Genomic DNA, 19,689 nt, shown 5'->3' on the forward strand with positions numbered 1-19,689 from the left:
CTTGGTTATAAAGTCGTTATATAGTTTATAAAACTGTCTATGACAATGAAGAATAAATAAAAAAACGCCATGGTGTGAGGTGAAAGAACTAGGCTGCTAAATAAAAGGTTGCAGGTCAAACCAATCCATTAACCATCACTACCCTAAAACAAGGGGACTTCTAGTCACTTTTGATAACAGCTTAAGGCAAGTGACTGGTTAGCCTACCGTCTTCAGTTGGCTGCTTAGTATGAACCGTGCACGTCAATAAAACCTACTTGTTAAATATCACTCGGCTACGTAAGGGTTAATTCTTGCTGCTCGTTACATAACACACTTGGAACATTAACGTCGTACTGGCCATGTCAATGTCCTCAGTCTCTTCTGCTTGAGCACATACGCTGATGCACTGAGATGTGCTGTGTGGAATAATCTGGCTTCCCTCGCAGACAGAGGCTGAGAATCCTTCACATCAGATCAAAACAAGAGCTGAGGAGCGAGAGCGCGCATTGTGTTGTTTTGAAGGGATACGGAGCTGCGCATCCTTCACTTTCACTCACAGGAATCCATCCAGCCCATCTCGAGGCAAGTGTATTTACTTACTGCGTCACATTGTTGTTTTCCATAGCGGGGTTTTTTAACGAACATAAATTAACGAAATGAATGTTATAGTTATTCTATATTATTTGATATAGGCTATTTTTTAATTCGAAAACGACATACGGAAGCCTCAATTCAACATGTTTGCTCTAAACCTGAATAACACTGCTATTGTTTAACGCTTTGAGTAAGATTAATGTTTAATTTAAGGAAACGATAGGGATTAAATGAAAGTTCTCTTTTCAATTAGTAATGGAGTTTATTTTAAATCGTGTTTTTTGTTCCTTAGTTGCTGTTTAGGCGGGGCAGAATCGTCAACGTTTGTCAGTCAGGTAACTGTCAATCAACTTTGATTTAAATTGAGATTCAAAGAAAAAGTGCAAGTTTAGATTTTTATACTTTTTTAATTATTATAATCTATAGGCCTATATGTCGCATGTTATACTGATTTAAGTAAAAAAAAAATATATATATATATATAAAAAATAGAATTTTTACGAGAATCCCCTTTGACAATAACGAGAATTAAAGGGATAGTTCACCCAAAAATGAAAATTCTGCCATCATTTACTCACCCTCAAGTTGTTCCAAACCTGTATGAATTTCTTTGTTCTGTTGAACACAAAAGACGATATTTTGAAGAAAGTTTGTAACCAGGCTGCTTTGGGGCACCATTGACTTAGTAGAAAAAGAAAAAAATACTTTGGAAGTCAGTGGTGCCCCAGAACTGTTCAGTTTCCCACATTCTTCAAAATAAATAAACAAATAAATAAATAAAATAAAAGAATAGTAATTCCTTTGTGCTCAACAGAACAAATTTATATCCCTTTAATTTGAACTGATTTAAAAATAGTGAAAAAGTAGCTTAAAATAAACACCAATGAAACAGTATTCAGTTAAACCAGGCAAAATACTTGTGGGGCAACATGTCTTCTCAAAAGCTGGTGAAAAGATCACCAAAAAGTATCAGAGTAGATGCACTGAATTCTCACTGGAAAAAGAGATTTCACATCTGCTGCACACAAAAAACCTAGTGAGTTAATGTAGGAATGCTGCACAGTGCAGATTATTAGGGAAAAGAGAAGCAACTAGAGAAAAGGAATTGCTTAAATTTGTACTCATGTACGCTGACAGCCTGTATTTAGGCATCGTCCTCTGTAGTCAAGCTCAACAATTAAGCAGAGAAAGCACTCAAAGCCAGTAGCAAATGCATTTGTTCACGTTACTCTCTGTCTCCAATAACATTGAGTCATCATTGCTTTAGTGGACTAATGATAGAATGAGGAGTCACTGGTGCTGAGGCAACTGATTGAAAGTGTCTCTAGATGCTAATGTGTTGTGTTGACTAGGTATTTAGCTGGAGAACAGCCTGTTTACGTATATTTCTGCATGTCAGAACTGAAAAGTTGTTCAAATTTACAGTATATTTTAAATAAAAAGGGTTAAAGTATAATATGCAAGATGATGCTGGTTTTTACTGTCATGTTTTATGCATGAAATCATTCTTCTTAATTAAATATGAGAAGTACATTACATAAGCTGTTGTGACTCAACGAATATATAAGCTTTAACTCTGTGACTTCACTCCTGTTTATCACCTCAAGCCAGTCATGCCATTTCCATATAGGATGGATAAGGTGATTTAAGAGAGATCACATCAGTAACTTCTGTGTCAAGCTGAAACTAGTCTCAGCTTTTCTATTAGGCTGATAAGGGGTAAAAACACTAAGCTTCTTGTCCTGACACAAGACATCAATTAAGGACTGAATGTCTGCCTAATGTCACTGACCACTATCTGGCTTCTTTAAAGGCTCTGTTTTTCCGTGTTGCCAGATCTTTGTTGCTAGGTTCTGTTGCTAAGGCTCTGACTTGGGCTCCAAAAGAGAACAGTCTAGCTCCCATGAGTGGCAATTTGATTTTAAAGCTAATTGAATAAGGGGGAAAAATATCATTCAAAAGTTTGGGGTCAGCAAGATTTATAAATGTGAAAGAAGTTTCTTATGCTCGGCAAAGCTGCATGCATTTATTTGATCTAAAACAGTAATATTGTGAAATATTATCACAGTTTAAAAGAACTGTTTTCTATTTTAATATATTTAAAAGTGTAATTTATTTCTGTGATGGCAAAGCTGAATTTTCAGCATCATTACTTCAGTCTTCAGTCACATGATCCTTCAGAAATCATTCTAATATGCTGATTTGCTGCCTAATGTTGAAAACAGTTGTGTAAAAGTATTAATTTCTTGCATAATAAAAAAATATTACCGACCCCAAACATTTGAATGGTACTAGTGTACATTTTCAGAACATTAAAAAAAAAAAAACTTTAGTAAACATATTTTTTCTTTAAATGAAGTATAAACATTTTTAAAAAGTAGCAAAATACTTGCATAATTTAAAAGAATGCAGTGACATAAGATACTCAAAATCAAGTAGCATGTTTTCCATAGCCGAAAGGAATGGGAAACTTACATAAAGGTTGTGCTTTGACATCTTTTGTAATGAAACATGACATCCGGATACAAAATGGAAAGAGGCAAGAACGCAGCTATGCAACAAGCGTGAACCTTAAGTGGTCAATTACGTCATCCGCACTGAAAGCAACTCTAACCCTTATATAACCAACATCAAAAAGATGCTGAAAAACAAGTCGCACACAACCACAACAGACACCACTAACAACAGGAAATGGACCAATGACGTCAGTCAATCAAGCGTGATACATTATATTAAATTATTCAGCCGCTGGGCTTTGGTCTGTTAGTTATAAGCAGATCTGGAACACCCAAAGCAGTTAAATAAGTTAACCAGAAGGGTGGGGTTTTATCATCTCTCAAAACGGACAAGGATTAAATTGACAATATTACTTCCTTCTCAAAGTGCAAAGCCTTTTACATAACACTCAGTAAATTCACTGACCATCAAATGAATCATGTTAAATTAGAGCACTGGATCAGTTTAATTTATAATAAGAGTTCATGCAGTTTAAATTCCAAGTACTAGTGAAATTAATTTAGATTTAGTGGGTGGCTGAAACAGATGACACCGCGAAAAAAATGTTGGGATAGAAAACAAGACTTGACAATTTTTATTGTATTTTATGGACAATATAGAATTATACTTTATCATACTTTAGCTTCAGCCATAAGCTATAATCTATTTATAGAGCCATTCATAAATTGGGTTAAAGCAGCCTGGCATCTTGTGTTATGACCTACTTTTGTACACTATTATCTTTCTTTGTTCTGTTTTGTTTGTCATACCATCACGCTCAAGCAACATGTTTCCTTATTTTTTACAGTTTTATTTGAAGTATTCCCTATTTAAGAAGAATGGGACCTTTGCAGACGTATGAGGTGCTTTACTATCTTAACTTTAAATAACACATTTTCCTTACAGCGAGACAAGTGGCATGCATGCAAGACTTACATTGGATACTCAAATAACTTTAAGGACCAAAGCATAATTCAGCTCAATATCAGCTTTAAATAACTCACCTCAGATGCTGGCTGTAGGTTGCTTGTCTCTATGTAATCATAGCCCCACCATTTCCTGCAGGTGAAGGAAAAGGGAAGCATGCGCAGCCGTATCCCTCGATTTGTCCTCCACCCCTTGCGTACTAAAGCGAAGGAGTCATCTGTATCCAACATGCCACTGTCAGAAGAGGAGAGCAAGGATTTTGACATTAGCTCCCAGCACTCGAAAAGAACCATCAGTCCAAACAGCCTGTCCTCAGGTAGGCCACATGAGGTTGCCATGACCCCACACCATCCTGATAGGATACTTGGGAATTTTTTTCCAAGTATAATGTAGCATTAGATCACAAAAGAGCCCTGAAATGTCATTATTTGCTCTGGAGTTTGTGTGTTGATTTCCTAATACATTCGACCTCTCTGATAAGGAAAAGCACACTAGCATGACCTTTAAATGGGTGTTACATCATTGTAGAGCAGTATTTACACTTGTTTCTGTCTTCTCAGATGATACTGGATGCCCAAGCAGTCAATGTGCATCGCCAACCAAAACCCCCTCAGGCTCTGACAACAGCCCACTGGGTTCACCCTCTCTGGGAGAGCGCAAGGTCAAGGTGAAGAGAGTTCGGATGAACGTAGTTGCTGAGTGGAGCACACCCACACAGAAGCACAAGAGAGAGAAGCAACAGCGTGCCTCCATCATGCATAAAGGTAATTTTACTTCTGCAATATTAGCTACTTTTTTATTCTAAAAGTTATTTAAAAAAAAAAAAAAAGTAATAATCAGGGCTTGACATTAACTATTTTGCTCACCAGCCACTGTGCCACAATTTTGACATTGATACTATGAGGAAAAATGGATATATAGATATTTTTAATATTATCTCATAATTTGGCAGCAGATATATTAGGCTGCTGTCACTTTAGGACCTGACACGCAGATCCATTATATTGTTACACATGCGTTTTGTTTCTCAACTGTTTGCATTAATTTAAAACATAACTGACTGTGTTTACATAAATACTCGCCAAGACCGGCATCATTTTGTGTGTATTTGACTGTTTAAGTGCAATAAGCAGCGAAAAAAAAACTCAGTTTAGTACTGAGAGGCAGATTTATGCGGCAAAATCTGTGGGAATTCATGCCCTGTGACACTAACAATATTCATCCATAGCAAATTAAATGAGTGAGTGAGGGGAGGCAGGTTTGTGTGTCAACTCGCTGTCGGAGGGATGAGAGAGCGAGACAGCGAGTATTGGAAGCGTTTCAGATATTACAGTATCAATATGTATCGAAAAATCTATATTTTTGACAACATTACATTACACTTAGTTTATTATTTCAGATGCCTTTTTAGACGACTACAGTTAAAAAATGTTTATATTATATTTAATATTCAACCCACGAAAGTGGCTAATAGGAGTGAATGCGTTACACACTACTGCTGAAATCCACCCGCATTTGGTGGGTGTTAATGTCAAGCCTTGATAATAATATATTATTATTATTATTATGATATTTTATATAGTGCTAAAGGACACTTTACAATCACTTTGTTTATAGAACTGCATGTTTTATGCATTCAATAAAGTATGTCAAATTAGAATCACTGGGTTTAGAATTTTAATGTTTGGTTAGTCACATAAACAACCATGAATAGTACAAGGACAGTTTGTGCATGAAATCCTTATCAACTTGTGTGCAAGCGTGCACGTCCACTGGGGTGCAAGTACAAACATGAAAACTCTCTTATTTCTCTCTCTCTTATTTCCCATCTCTCCGTTTCCTATTTTAAAAGTATGATGAGTAATTAATTTATTTAATGTGTTGGTCACACCTGCCTGTTTAATCCATTTAGGTGTTCTTGAGACTGGGTTTCTCTGAAGTCTTTTCTTGAAAACAAATAAGTGGAGGCAAAACAATCCAGGAAGCAGCAGGTGCCATGTGCTTGATTACCCTGTCTCATAGAGGCCACTGATTGGTTGGCTTGTAGATGGCCAATCAGTGCAATTAAATGTAGTTGGCTCCTCCCACTGTTTGTAAGAATTCACAGCATTTGAGCTTGATTTGTATTGAGCAACTGCACAATTTTGTAATTGTTAGTGAGTTAGTCACATTTGTTTGGTTATTTGGTTGGTTAGTTAGGTAGATAGTTAGCACATTTAAAAAAGTACACTTTATCATGGTTTTGTCAAAAGGAAAGAGATGCTTCTCAGGTGTGTATATTCTTGGAAAAAACTTTGAGATCACTTTGAGATTTTTTTTTTTTTTTTTTTGCAATTAATATGTTGCTTGCAAGATAGAATACATTACTTTTGAATGGCTGTCAAAGCAAAAACAGTGGTCTAAGTGCAAAAGCTAACTGGAAAAGATAATGGTTGCTGCAGGTAAGGTGATATTCAAGCTTACACAAAAGTCTGAGAGAAATCCAATGTGAAGGATTCCTCTGTCTCTGAAAGATTCAGTCTTTGACTTTCCCAGCTTTAGTTCTTCCATAATGGAAGCAGGCAGTGTTCATCACAGAAGTGTGTAACCCTATATCCTCTGACAAGCCTTTTTGATCTGGCTACTGAAAATATGCTAATTGGAAACGTGCTCGGGTTGTGCATTTGGCAGGTTTGAAGTCTCTACTTCCACACTGTCTTTTTTGGATACCCTTGGATAAGTTTTGCTGATGTTGAAGACTTTTTAGAAGAAACTTTAAGCTTTTGATCTCCATTTTTATGTGTTGTAGGCAGCGAGACAGATTTCAGCTCATCTAGCAGCACCGGAAGCTACAAGACTCGTGAAACTCTGCCCAGCAACTCCGCAGGGAAGATTTCATCTTCTCGCAGGTATGGTTTATGCTTTATTTTATGTATCTGTAGCCTAATACAAGATGGCTGATATTTGTTTATATTTGATTTGATATTTCTTGCAAGGGATATTACAGTTTTGCATGTTGAGTCAAACAAAAAAAAAAACTTATTACGTTTTTTATAATATGTTTAAAACAGTATGCATTAAACAATGCAACATTGTTGTCACATGATCTTATTACATGCATGCTAAATTCAGTAAATGGCGTACAGTTATACAAAAATTTACAAAACATCACGCTGATAATGGAAGTTCAAGTTCCATGCATTCTGAAAGAATGAGTTGCATGGTTGTTTTTTATTCCAAATATAGCCTACGTGTCTTGCCTATCATGACACTGTCCTGTCCTGTTTGCTTGCTCTTATCTCCCTCAGCCGTGGGCCTCACATCAGGAGCCTGCCTGTATTCAAGCCTGCAGGAAGCCCCACCGCCCCTCGTGACGCAGAGCTTTATGCCCCATACAGGACGCCCCCCAAAGCCCCTTCCATCACCAACAGCAGTAGCAACTCAAGCTCTACCAGAAGGTATGGACCAGGGGCAGAAACAAACAAACAGACAGACAGACAGGAGGCTGAGGACACGGACATGAAGTTGAGAACATAGTAATCGCCAATATGTTCTATGCAGAGCTCAAGCACCATACAGATAGAGAGTGTTATCATGTCCTCAAACTCTTCGCAGAATAAAGGATTAGATTGGTCACAGTTTGGCTCTGCGAGGCTTTGAGGGGATTTTGACAAAACTGTCTGCTCTCATTTTGCCCACGCAGACAGCAAATCCGTTGACTGGCTGATAGGAGTAAAGTGTTTTTCAGTGCCAAATTTTTGTAGAGAGGGTGAGGGAGGCATTAATATTTCATGTGTGCACAGTCAGGGTGTGTTGTTTTGCTTGTTAAATAGCATGATGTGGTGTTTTTGACTTTTTAACTTTCCCTTTTATGGGATGAGGTTAAGAAAACCAGTGGGTATTCTTGTTAACATGTTGGAAAGGAGTGATTTTTGGTTTATTCTGATATATGTATCTTCCATATATATATATATATATATATATATATATATATATATATATATATATATATATAATAAATTTAAGGATATTTCTTTTATGATAGACAATTTTATTACTGTCACCATTTGATCTCAAAAGAAAGAAAGAAAGAAAGAGTGTCAAAGCAATGGCCCTGTTAGCAGCCAACAAGACTAGAGGCACAATCTCCTAGCAACCTGCTATGTTGCTTTGAAGTCAAATTTGCATCTGTGCCAGAGATGGAACAATAGAAGAACAAACAAGGACTATGGAGAAGCCCAGGCAGGCATTACAGAGCACACACATTCTGTGCTTGGATTAAAAAAAAGCAGCAAAATGGAGTGTGTGTGTCTTTCTTTCTTTCTTTTGAGATCAAATGGTGACAGTAATAAAATTGTCTATCATAAAAGAAATATCCTTAAATTTTATATATATATATATATATATATTTCACTTTTTTTTTTTTTTTATATTTTGCTATCTAATGCATGATTGTTGTTTTTTATTTTATTTTTATCTTTGTTTTTTTTTTTTTTCCCCTATTGACCATGACTCAATCTAAACACATCTGCAGTCCATATTTGTGTCACGACCCATGTTGAGAACCACTGACATAAACCAAATTTAATTGACAAACTAAAGTTAGTTGTGGTGACTTGTGTAATGTATGTGCTATGAAGTTTTTCATTTTTCATATTCGAAAAGCTTGAACATTTTAGATTTTGCATTTGGATGGAAACAGGCCATGTAATTCATTACAGGGGTGGTTAACGTCGGTTCTGGAGAGCCACAGTCCTACAGAGATCAGCTCCAACCCTAATCAAACACCTGAACAAGCTAAATAAGGTCTGAAGGGTTGCTATAAAGCTATAGGCAGGTGAGTTTTTATCAGTGTTGAAGCTAAACTCTGCAGGACTGAGGCTCTCCAGGACCGACGTTCGCCACCCCTGGTTTATTACTTAAAGGGTTAGTTCACTCAAAAATTAAAATTCTGTCATTAATTACTCACCCTCGTGTTGTTCCACATCAGTAAGACCTTCGTTCATCTTTGGAACACAAATAAAGATATTTTTAATGTAATCTTAGAGCTTTCTGTCTCTCCATAGAGATCCAAACCAACTACCACTTTCAAGGTCCAGAAAGGTAGGAAAGACATCATTAAAGTACTCCATGTGACTCCAGTGGTTTAACCTCAATTTTTAAAGTGACGCAAGTGCTAAAAACATAATTTACCCCTTTATTTACGAAAATATTGACCTGTAAAGCACGTTCACGAGAGCACCACTACACATGCGTTTTGTGTTCATGAGAAAGCTGACGTTGTGTGAACACAGTTTGGATAATATTATTTTGCAAATAAAGTGGTAAATTGTTTTTTGCACTAACAAAGTATTCACGTCGCTTCATAAAATTGAGGTTAAACCACTGGAGTCACATGGAGTACTTTTAATGATGTCTTTCCTGCCTTTCTGGACCTTGAAAGTGGTAGTTGCATCGGATCTTTATGGAGGGACAAAAACCTCTCAGATTTCATTAAAAAAATATCTCCATTTGTGTTCCAAAGATGAATGAAGGTCTTACAGATGTGGAACAACACAAGGGTGAGGAATTAATGACAGAAATTTCACTTTTGGGTGAACTAACCCTTTAAGCTCTTGTTGTAGCTTTCATAATACCATGCTGCATTACATTTTAAAAAGGTAAACGTGTTTTTTTTTTTTTTTTTTTTTTTTTTTACTTTCAGAAGAACCACTCCTGTGCGCTATCATTCCTGCAGAGACAATCATGGCATCAAGCCTCCCAATCCAGAGCAGTACCTTACCCCCCTACAGCAGAAAGAGGTAGCCATACGACACCTGAAGACCAAGCTCAGAGACTCACAGAACACAGTCTGTGACCGGTAAGACTCTGCTTTGACATACATTGGCTAATATATCACTCTGTGTTCAAATTGATTGGAATAGTTAGGGGACTCCCTTAAGAACAAAAAATTAATACAAAAACTACCAGAAAAAGCGTCATTGAAGTCAAGTTATTCAACTAAAAATGAAACAAATGAGATTTTTAATTGCAATTCCCTAGGGAGCTCTGACACAATTCCAACACTGATATCACATTGATGGGTTACAGGGAGTCTGAGATTGAGGAGCTGAAGTCCCAACTGGGGCGCATGAGGGAGGACTGGATAGAGGAGGAATGTCACCGTGTGGAAGCTCAGCTTGCTCTTAAAGAAGCACGCAAAGAGATCAAGCAGCTGCGCCAAGTGGTGGAAACCATGAAGAACAGCCTCATGGAGAAGGACAAGGGCATCCAGAAGTACTTCATCGACATAAACATCCAAAACAGAAAGCTGGAGTCCTTGCTCCACAGCATGGAGTTGGCGCAGAATGGCTGCAACTTACAGGATGAGCCAACGTTGGACTTCTGTGAGTGTCCGGAAAGATCTACTGAAGGCAAGCTGGAGATGGAGCTACATGGTGAAGAACAAGCAGTGGAGGAGATGGCTGATAGTGAGCTGCTAGCCAGTGACGAGATGGCAAACCGAGCAGAGATTCTGGAGCAGGTTCTCATGTCCACTGCAGTCGATTCCAGCCAGGACGGTGGCACCAAGATCATTCCCCAACCAGGACTGTCCACCTTGGAGCCGAGTGTCTCGGAAAAGAGCACAGAGGAGCATATCTCAAGCGACCCCTTTGGTGCAGAAGATAAAGGTGTCCAGACGGATGACATGATCTACACTGCTGATCTCCAAGCTCTCCTTTTCCAGCTGCTAAAGCTCCAGGGTGGTGGCTTCTCTGGCCTCCTTATTACTTCTCCCCACCAATCCCAGGAATTACCTTCAGCTCAGGTTCCCAAAAAGTTTGAGGACTTGCCTGAAGCACAAAAACCCATAAAGAAGGAGAAATTACCTAATGCACGAGATGAAGAAGTCAAAGATGTTGGCCTCATTTGCTCCAGCACTGCCCAAAATGCTCCTAGTGATTCCGGTCTGTGCATTTCCGAGTCCGAAATGAGTCCCCAGTTCATGGAGGAGCTGAATTTCGACCTGAAGAGTTCAAAGAACACATCTAGCATGGCAGTGGTGGAGAAAAGCCACTGGAGCAACAACTTCTTGGTCGATCTGGTTGCTGTGGCAGCACCTGTTCTGCCCACCGTAGCGTGGCTCTACTCGCAGCACGGTTTGGTTGGAGGGGCTCCAGTGTACAACATTGCAGCTTTGATTCGAGGCTGTTGCGTTATGGGATTGCACTCACTCCGCCATGTCTCTCACGGGCCAGACACTTAGTGGCCCTCACCCACATGTACAACAAGAGCACTTAAACTTCATCTTCAAGTAGAAATTGTGTTTTTGCACACCTGTGATTATACGCATACACTTATTTTCGTTTAGTTGTGACATTCCTACTTTGCACTGTGTGTTTTTGCCAGCTGAGGCACAATGGATGAATTTAAGGGGATATAAAGGGACTTTTGTCTTTTTTGTTTATTGCCCTTATATTTGTGTATATATAAATATATATAAATATTTTTGCAGAATCTGATCATGTAGGTGGTTATGTTGCTCAAGTCTTGTTCTTTGCTGACTGCTATTCCCTGCTTTTTGACTGGAGTGGCATTTGGAGTGACAATAGGGGTTGACTGTCAGTTGACCGTTGTTTTTGTTGTAGTTAAAATGTCACTTGTGTTCCAAAAGAACTAAAACCTTCTGCCAAAGCTTAAATGTGTTCAGCGTTTTGTGTTAAGTGAAACCGTATTTCTCTCCTTGGATTTAGAGCTTTTACATGTTGCTCTGTAAACTGACGTTTTCCTGAAAGGCAGTACTTGCAAAAGCGAACACTTGTTATGTGCCTAAGCTATGTGCAATATTTTTGTTTATATCAAATGTATATCATTATATTTATTATTAAAGCATGGAAAACCCCTTCAATTTTGGCCTTTTTTGTTGTGTGGTAAAGTTGTCTAATGTTTAAACTTGTCTTATTAGTAGGTAGGCACACTGTAAATTCATGCCCGTGGATTGCTCTACAGAATTTAATGAGTGTCATTTATAAAGTGCACATCCCCAACTATTTGCATGTTTTCTTGCAAAAACAGTTGGTAGATTATCTGGGCCTGCTTTTCAGCTGTATCTCATATTTATACATTTTTAAATAAATATAACAAAAATCTCCAAAACCCAAGAATGAAAGTGATGTTTTATTCTAGAGAAAAAGGTTTAATGCTGTGATCTGCCCAGCAAAGTGAGTTAAAGTGAGTCTTAATCTCCAGGATTAGCTTTAATCCTAGATTAATGCAGTTTAATTTTTTGCAGTTCACAATATGAAGTTTCTTTAGAAAGCTACTTGTTTATAAAAGAAATATTTTAACAAACCAGAAAATAGTTATGTCATGTCTGTGCCATACCTACAGTGGCCTTTCCAACATTGTTTCATAACATTGTATTTTAAATATAATAAAATTGCCAATGAATTTCATAGCTAGCATTTTGTTTATGTACACAAATAATATTTTTTTTTACACTTTTTTTCATCATTTGACAACATCCTGATTAAAAAATGAAATTGTTCTGTATATAAGTGATAGTTGCCTTTTTTAAGAAGTTTGTAAGACTGTTCTACTTTGACCTTCATATAACAAAAATGATAAAATAATAATAATAAAAAATGCCCCCTGGGACATAAAGTGCCCTTACTTGATGAAGCAACTGTTCAGAGGTTTTAAACTTTAATATGTTTTAAGAGAAATCCTGTAGGCAGCGACAGACCTGCTCAGGACCCCCACAGACACACATGTTGGGTTTCCATGTTTTATGTGGACCATAGATGTAATGATTTTTATACTGTACAAACTGTATATTCTACCCCCCTACACTAACCTTACCCCTAAACCTACCCATCACAGAAAACTTTCTGCATTTTCAGATTTTCAAAAAAGATTATTCTTTGATTTATAAGCTGTTTTCCCTCATGGGGACCAAAACAATATCCCCAAAAGGTCAAAATGTACTGGTATTTCCTGTGGGGACATTTGTTCCCCATAAAGTAGGGAATACCAGGACCACACACACACACACACAACCAAAACATTATATATACATGTAATACAAAATATATGGAATATACAGTATGAACCTAAGCACTGCTACACTCAGAAGCTGAGACCAACCATTACACAGCAAGTGTGGAACCCTGGGCTGCCTGAAGAATGCACAGTGCATCTGTTAACAGATGGGACTTGACTGTTGCATAACATGCAGCCCTGCATTCACAAAATGTCAAGACTGAGCAAATGCTTGCTGTTATGTACTGTTAGCCCAGTTAGACACTACAGTTAGCTTGTAGATAAGTAATGGGGAAATCTGATAACACTGTTAAAAAGATAACAGTGCTAATATGATTTTGTTGGTGTTTTTTCCCCTCTTGTTGCATTTGTATGTTACATTTTTGGTGCATAAAATATTTGAACAGTGTTTATATACATTTTATTTAATGAGCATGATCCAGAAGTCTTGATTACAAAGACAAACGCTTGTGAAACCCAAGTGAGGTGCGAAAAGATGCGCAGAGCTGCAGAAGACAGCATGTAATGTATAATTCAGTCATACTTTATTTTCCTCTCTCCGTGTAAGTGGGTCAGGCTGTGGGAGGATTGGTCGGCCGGGGGGGCGTTGCTGAGGCAGATGGGGATTATGACATCACATTCTCAGAGCTGGAATATTCCACCGGTCCGGACAATGCGTCTGACCTTGAATATCACAAATTATGACAGCTTTATGATGCTGATTGAACAGTTTAACAGTCTGGGAACAAACAGACTGAATAAAGTCTTGTATTGCTGATTATGTTCAAAAAAACCCCAAGACATCATCTTTACCATAGCACAATGAGCATGGTTTTTTTTCCTTTTCTTTTTTTGATGAAGAAATGTAGAAGATTCTGAAACCCTCCGAATACAAATAAACCACTGAACAGATATCCAAATGTTTATTACAGCTAAGGCTGGACTGTGCAAAATTGTAAAAACAACTTAAAAAGGCATGAGCATGCATGAGGGGGAAACATAAATGATAACAAAAAATGAGATTTTATTCAGTTTTTCATTCAGTTTATCTGTGCATGTGGCTCTCATGGCTTCTCGTTCCTTAATAATCACAGCATGCAGAGATTAATTTCAGCTCACCATCATCATTTTATCAAAAAACCATGATCAATTTATATATTTTTAAGAGATGGGAAATTCTTTAATAGTTAAAGACACAAAGTTATTCCCCTGGTGAAAGTCCCTTAAAATAAATGGTGAATGTTCATCTCAGTTAATGATCTTTCCAGTCTTACTAAAGATAAAAGATGGTTTGGTTGCCAATTTGGATATTTTAAAATTTCAACGTTTCCATGACGACCAACCCACATCTCTAAAAAGCGCTCTCCTCGAGTCTCAGTACATACTGTACATCTCTGCTCTCCATTACCACTGACAATTATTTAACTCTTATACACAGATGACCCAAATCAATTTTGTGTTTATAAAAATCAAGATCAAAATATAAGGTCTTGAAGTTCTTAATTATACAATTAAGAGCATGATTATCAGGTAAACTGAATGGTACCAGATTAAATAGAATGTGGAGAGCAGAAACTCAAGGTTGCATAAATTTGTTGATTATTTTGAAATACTGAAATCACTCATTTCTAGTGAGGTTCAGTGTTTAAAGCACGATTACAAGACTTTGATGAAGAAAAACAGGTGGGAAAAAAGGCAAAAACAACAAAAAAAAAAAAAAAAAAAAAAAAAAAAAATGTACAAACCAAAACGAACGGAATTCCTTATCTAAAATTATTCTGGACAAAATCGTTCAAGTGTTATAAATACTGACAGAAAAAAAACTTCTAGTCAGAGAACAGTCATAACTCATAAATGAAAGGAAAGATTTTTTGTGCTGTGTTGTCCAATGCAAAAAAAAAAAAAAAAAAAAAACATAAATAAAAAAAATCCCAAAAGAAACAAACACACACACACACGCGCATACACACACACACACAAAAAAGACATCTGATGGACTAAAAAAAAAATTATCCGGAAGAGTTGAAGACAGCAGTGTGGAGGGCAGGACAAAACAAAGTAAAATGTAATATGAACAGTTGTTTGGCTGTTGTTTTGAGTGTCCGGTGCGCTATATTAATGTTATGAAAGTTTGACAGCGATCTTCTGCTCTTTTTTCATCATTCTCTGTGCTTCTTTCTCCATTTTCTTCCTCTGTTGCTCCATGGCCCGTCTCTCTCTCTCAGCCAACTTCTGCTGCCTGTGTTCAGGATAGACAGAGAAAGATCAATTCCATTGCATTTATGGTCAATTTAGAGAGATATTTATGATGTATGCAGTGCACTTTTCACATTAAAGTACTGACACTTAAATAGGTAGACACGTAATTTCAGTGAAATTGAGGGGGGAAAAAACAATAAACAAGCATGACCTTTCAAATATGATGTGATACATGATAGATCAAAGTAAAGCTTAGTCAAGGACTGGCACAATGCAGTGCAGATTGAAATCATCTGTGATTGTACACTGACACCTAGTGGACAAAAACAACCAGAACACAAACAAATTCTTCCTCAGAGTGAATTATGTGTTATTGCCAGGCTCGCACAGTATCTGCTGAGCTGATTTCTAAACAACTGTAACGTCTGACTAGACATGTGCCGATATACACTAATACAACCCCAACACGCATGAGCAAAATGGCGGAACGAGTGAAGCAGACGAACTGAATGAAAATGACGTTCACTGTCTGACAGTAGATGGCGCTTGTGGAACAGCAGAACGCAGCCGTTGTAAACAAAGCTGCTGCGCTTTCTTTTTCTGAAAGGTATTTAAATGTTTTAAACAGCCAAACAGCTGTTCAGCACCAAATCTTAAAGACTTAATAACTGTTTATTTTCGAACTTAAACATTTTTTACATTTTAATCTGGACTTAAACATGCCCTAGATATTGATTGAAAATGTTCTTATTCTTTATTATTGTTAATTTATTAGTTAATATGAACTAACGATGAAAAATACTTCTAAAGGCATTATTTAATCTTGGTTAATGTTAATTTTAACATTTGCTAACACTTTATAAAAATCAAAAGTTGAATCTGTTATTATTTAATGGACCTGAGCTAACATGAACAGTGAACAGTTGTATTTTTATTAAATAACGTTAACAAAGAATAATAACTTCTGTAACAAATGGTAACAAATGTAGATATTGCTCATAGTTAGTTAATGTTAATGTATTAACTAACGTTAACTAATGGGACCTTATTGACCTTAGTGTTACAAATTGTTCTTTAGCACTTTAATCTGTGAAACATTTGTTTACTTTATACATTTTTAGTGTACTGTTTTATTGTATTTAAATGTTCAGAGTTCTTTTTGTTTTAAGGAGTTATTTAACCTGTTAGGAGAACAAATTTTTTTTTTTTTTTTTTTTTTTTTAATTCAATATCACGATAATACCGTATACTGTGATAAAATCTTCTGCAATTATTGTGATATGAAAATTTGATACCGCTGATTTTACATTCCATCAGTAAGAGCAGAGTGTGAAGGTTGAATTAACAAAGCAATTAGCAGGCTCATCTGTGACCAGGACAGCAAGTCTTTGTGGTGTATCGAGACTCGAGAGCTATGGTATCCAGGGTAATTTCGGGTAACTACAACATAGGATGAACCACATCGGATTATATCCAAAAAAGCATAAAACCACAGCTGCCCAACTCACTGAAGAATTAAATGTGCACCTCGACTCTCCTGTTTCCACCAAAACGGTTTGTGGGGAGCTCCACAATGTCAATATTCATGATCGGGCAAGTCAGAAAACGTTTTCCTCCACCAGCATCACATAGTGACCTGGCCACTGTTCTAGAAGAGGAATGGCTCAAAATCCCTCTGGCCAGCCTGAAGAACTTGTATCTGTCATTCCCAAGACAAACTGACACTGTATTGGCTGCAAAAGGAGGCCCTACACCATACTAATAAATTATTGTAGTCTAAAACCAGCTCTTTAAATTTCATTGTCTAACCCAATATAAAATTGGGGAACACCTCACAGTCTGTTGGTAATGAACCATACCTCAGCACTTCTTCTGCATCCCAGGCTGCATCTGCCTCATCCTCCCAGGCATTGGAGTCCTCCTGCCAGGTGTCAAGGTCCCCCAGCTCCGCCTACAGCCCACAGAGAGTGTTTTGTAAATGTTGTATAATTTGGTCCACCAAATAAAGTAATGTGAGTTGATGGAGTTGCAGTCAGATAAAGAATTATTCTCCATAAATTCTCTCTTTTTGCTGATCTAGAGTCACAAGAACTGTGTGACTAACATTGTTACTTCGTATCAATTGTTACTTTGTACTCACAGAGGGCTGAATGAAGGACATGTCCTGAGTGGCGGCTAGTCGGCTGGAGAAACCCGAGGAGCTGTCTGGCATAGAGAAATTCAGAGGTTCCCTTTTCTTCAAGACAATCTGGAAAAAAAAGCACAAAATATATATTATATTCTACATTATTAATAATAATAATAATACTGTATAGACAAAAGTTTGGGGAAGTGTATAATATATTTGAACGGAAAAATGGGATTGAGAAGGTCAGCACTACCACTGCACCAGGGCTACAACATTTGCCCCGTTTTTCATCACAAGATGAAAACTGTTATTCACAAAGCCACAAGATTTTCTTGAATTTCTTCCATTAAACCAAATAATGAACCTACTTTTTGTGTTTTCCTGATGGTGGGAGCCATGTCTTTGAAATAGTCCGGCTCTTCCTCTTCACCTTCATTTTGTGGAGGTGGAACTATCCCGTTACCACCTTCAATTTTGATACTCGTAGGAGCTTCCTCATCCCATGAGCTCCATTCCTCAATCTCCGGCTATTTATACAACAAACAAATATTCACTTGTTTAATCAAGCAGAGGTCAATACTAGTAACAGTCATCTTTCCAGGTCGAACACACTTAATGGCTCACTCATAAAGACTTCACTTGTTTCATTACTGAATAAATCAGCGTTTTTGAACAAATCTCTTGAATGAATGATTCAATGACAAATACATTCACTTGTCGCCACCTACTGGTGTAGCGATGTAATGATACAATCTTTATTTGAAGTGTCAAGTTACTTTCAAAAAGCGATTTACTCTATTTTTATTGCAACCGTAGACATCAGTGTTTATATCTGAACTATAAACTTTTATCCCTTGCCTACTTCTGTGATAATATGAATTGTTGTTACACAGAAATAATGATACCGTGTTGTTGAAAAGAAGCTGTTTATGAAGCTGTTTCGTACCTTAACACTGACAACTGCTCTGTCTGGTTCAGAACACAGACTTGAATGTTCCGCTCTGATCGTACTTGTCAAAGGTTTAACAGACATTGCCGAATCGTTGTCATTTAGAAATAAGGTTGCATGGGTGTTTGATTTTGATTAATTTTCGATTCATTTTGCAGCTCTAAAAAATATACAAGCTAAGCTTTGCCATACTGTATATAGCGTTTTTTCTTACAACGTAGCATTTTCTGACCTGCTTTGGTGAAGAATAATCAACTGTGGTCGGGAGGGTGATCTGATCCCCACTCAGCTTGCGTGACCTTCCAGTCCTACATTAACAAAAGACAACAGTCAAAACATAGTGTAGCAGAGGAAACGCATTATCACAGCATCACTTCTGTAAGGGTCACGTTCATCTCTGGATCCTCGTCCATATGTCAACAGTTGCCCTAAGGACTGACAATCTACAAGATAAGTAAAATAACAAATTAACAAAATAAATTTATTCTCACCTGCAAATCAGTCTTTTCAAGAATGAAAAGATAGATGCTAAGAAGGTGCATATTTTAAAAAGGCGAAACTGTGTGATGGCCATGTTATGAGTGATATCTAAAGAGAAAGAGAGAACACAGAGGGTGTGTTAATTAATATTTTCAAAGAAGAAACATCAAATTTTAAAAAACAAACAAATGAAGACAAGCAACATTAGCAATCCAGACATATGGATTATATGAAGGTACTGAAAAAATCCATGTCCAAGTCCTTGGAAACATGTTATTTTCAGGATTTGCAAATATTCCGTTCTGAGGTTTAAAAACTAAGCATTATATCATATACTTTTGCTTCATCCATTTTGCCATATTGACCTTTACCAGCAACAATCAAGGAAGCAAATGAACTGCAATAGCAATTGCTAATGTTAGCTACTAACATAGCCAGCTGACATCTTTGTTGCTTGATGAGGTAACTTCGCTTTAGTTTTCATTCACAGATCTTGTATGGGTAAATTAATTACCAAATGGTACAGATCCATCTAGTTACTTACCCGTCAGGTCAATTAAAGAGAGTTGATGTGGGTAGAATCATAGCACGGGGCTAGCAGACTGATGCAAATACAACACTTGATCTCTACAGATGGCACGAACAGGGAGATTAGTGTGTTTTGGCAAAGAAAGAGTTTAGGAGAGCAGAACCATCATGAATGGCGGCTATCAAGGTGGTCAATCTCATCCATATTACTCTGATGCAGGCAGCCATCGTCTCTTCATTGTACCATCTCACACCAACAGGGAACTGATCAGTAGTCCGTGGGTTGCCAGATTGTCCGCATAAAATAATATCCCTGGATTAAAACGTGTAATAATTTTTGGTGTCAGCAAAAGACGCAAATACACAATTTGTACTAAGAAAAAATTTGTTTTTGCACAAAAAAAGA

At 37.2% G+C, this 19,689-nt stretch overlaps 2 protein-coding genes across 6 annotated transcripts; one reads left to right on the forward strand and one right to left on the reverse strand.

The window, feature by feature from the left end:
* The first annotated feature begins 319 nt into the window (after nt 1-319).
* Nucleotides 320-11,866, forward strand: sybu (syntabulin (syntaxin-interacting)). Of its 5 annotated transcripts, none has more exons than XM_051866796.1 (9): nt 320-564; nt 869-911; nt 3,881-3,935; nt 4,138-4,315; nt 4,560-4,763; nt 6,788-6,887; nt 7,287-7,436; nt 9,686-9,838; nt 10,069-11,866. In XM_051866796.1, exons 3-9 carry the CDS (start codon nt 3,912-3,914, stop codon nt 11,222-11,224), a joined length of 1,965 nt encoding a protein of 654 aa, XP_051722756.1. In that variant the 5' UTR covers nt 320-564; nt 869-911; nt 3,881-3,911; the 3' UTR covers nt 11,225-11,866. The 5 variants fall into 5 exon arrangements, with proteins under 5 accessions (XP_051722756.1, XP_051722754.1, XP_051722757.1 ...); XM_051866794.1 differs by having other exon boundaries at nt 322-564; nt 9,683-9,838; XM_051866797.1 differs by lacking the exon at nt 3,881-3,935 and having other exon boundaries at nt 322-564; nt 9,683-9,838.
* Nucleotides 11,867-13,907: 2,041 nt separating this feature from the next.
* ebag9 (estrogen receptor binding site associated antigen 9) lies at nt 13,908-19,573 on the reverse strand. The gene is made up of 7 exons (XM_051866800.1): nt 19,300-19,573; nt 18,767-18,863; nt 18,508-18,583; nt 17,695-17,853; nt 17,339-17,446; nt 17,058-17,149; nt 13,908-15,238 (listed from the first exon to the last, which is right to left on the reverse strand). Exons 2-7 carry the CDS (start codon nt 18,847-18,849, stop codon nt 15,121-15,123), a joined length of 636 nt encoding a protein of 211 aa, XP_051722760.1. The 5' UTR covers nt 18,850-18,863; nt 19,300-19,573; the 3' UTR covers nt 13,908-15,120.
* Between the last annotated feature and the right edge of the window lie 116 nt (nt 19,574-19,689).

This window comes from Ctenopharyngodon idella, chromosome 16 (assembly GCF_019924925.1).
Source record: "Ctenopharyngodon idella isolate HZGC_01 chromosome 16, HZGC01, whole genome shotgun sequence".
Classification (NCBI taxonomy): Eukaryota; Metazoa; Chordata; class Actinopteri; order Cypriniformes; family Xenocyprididae; genus Ctenopharyngodon; species Ctenopharyngodon idella.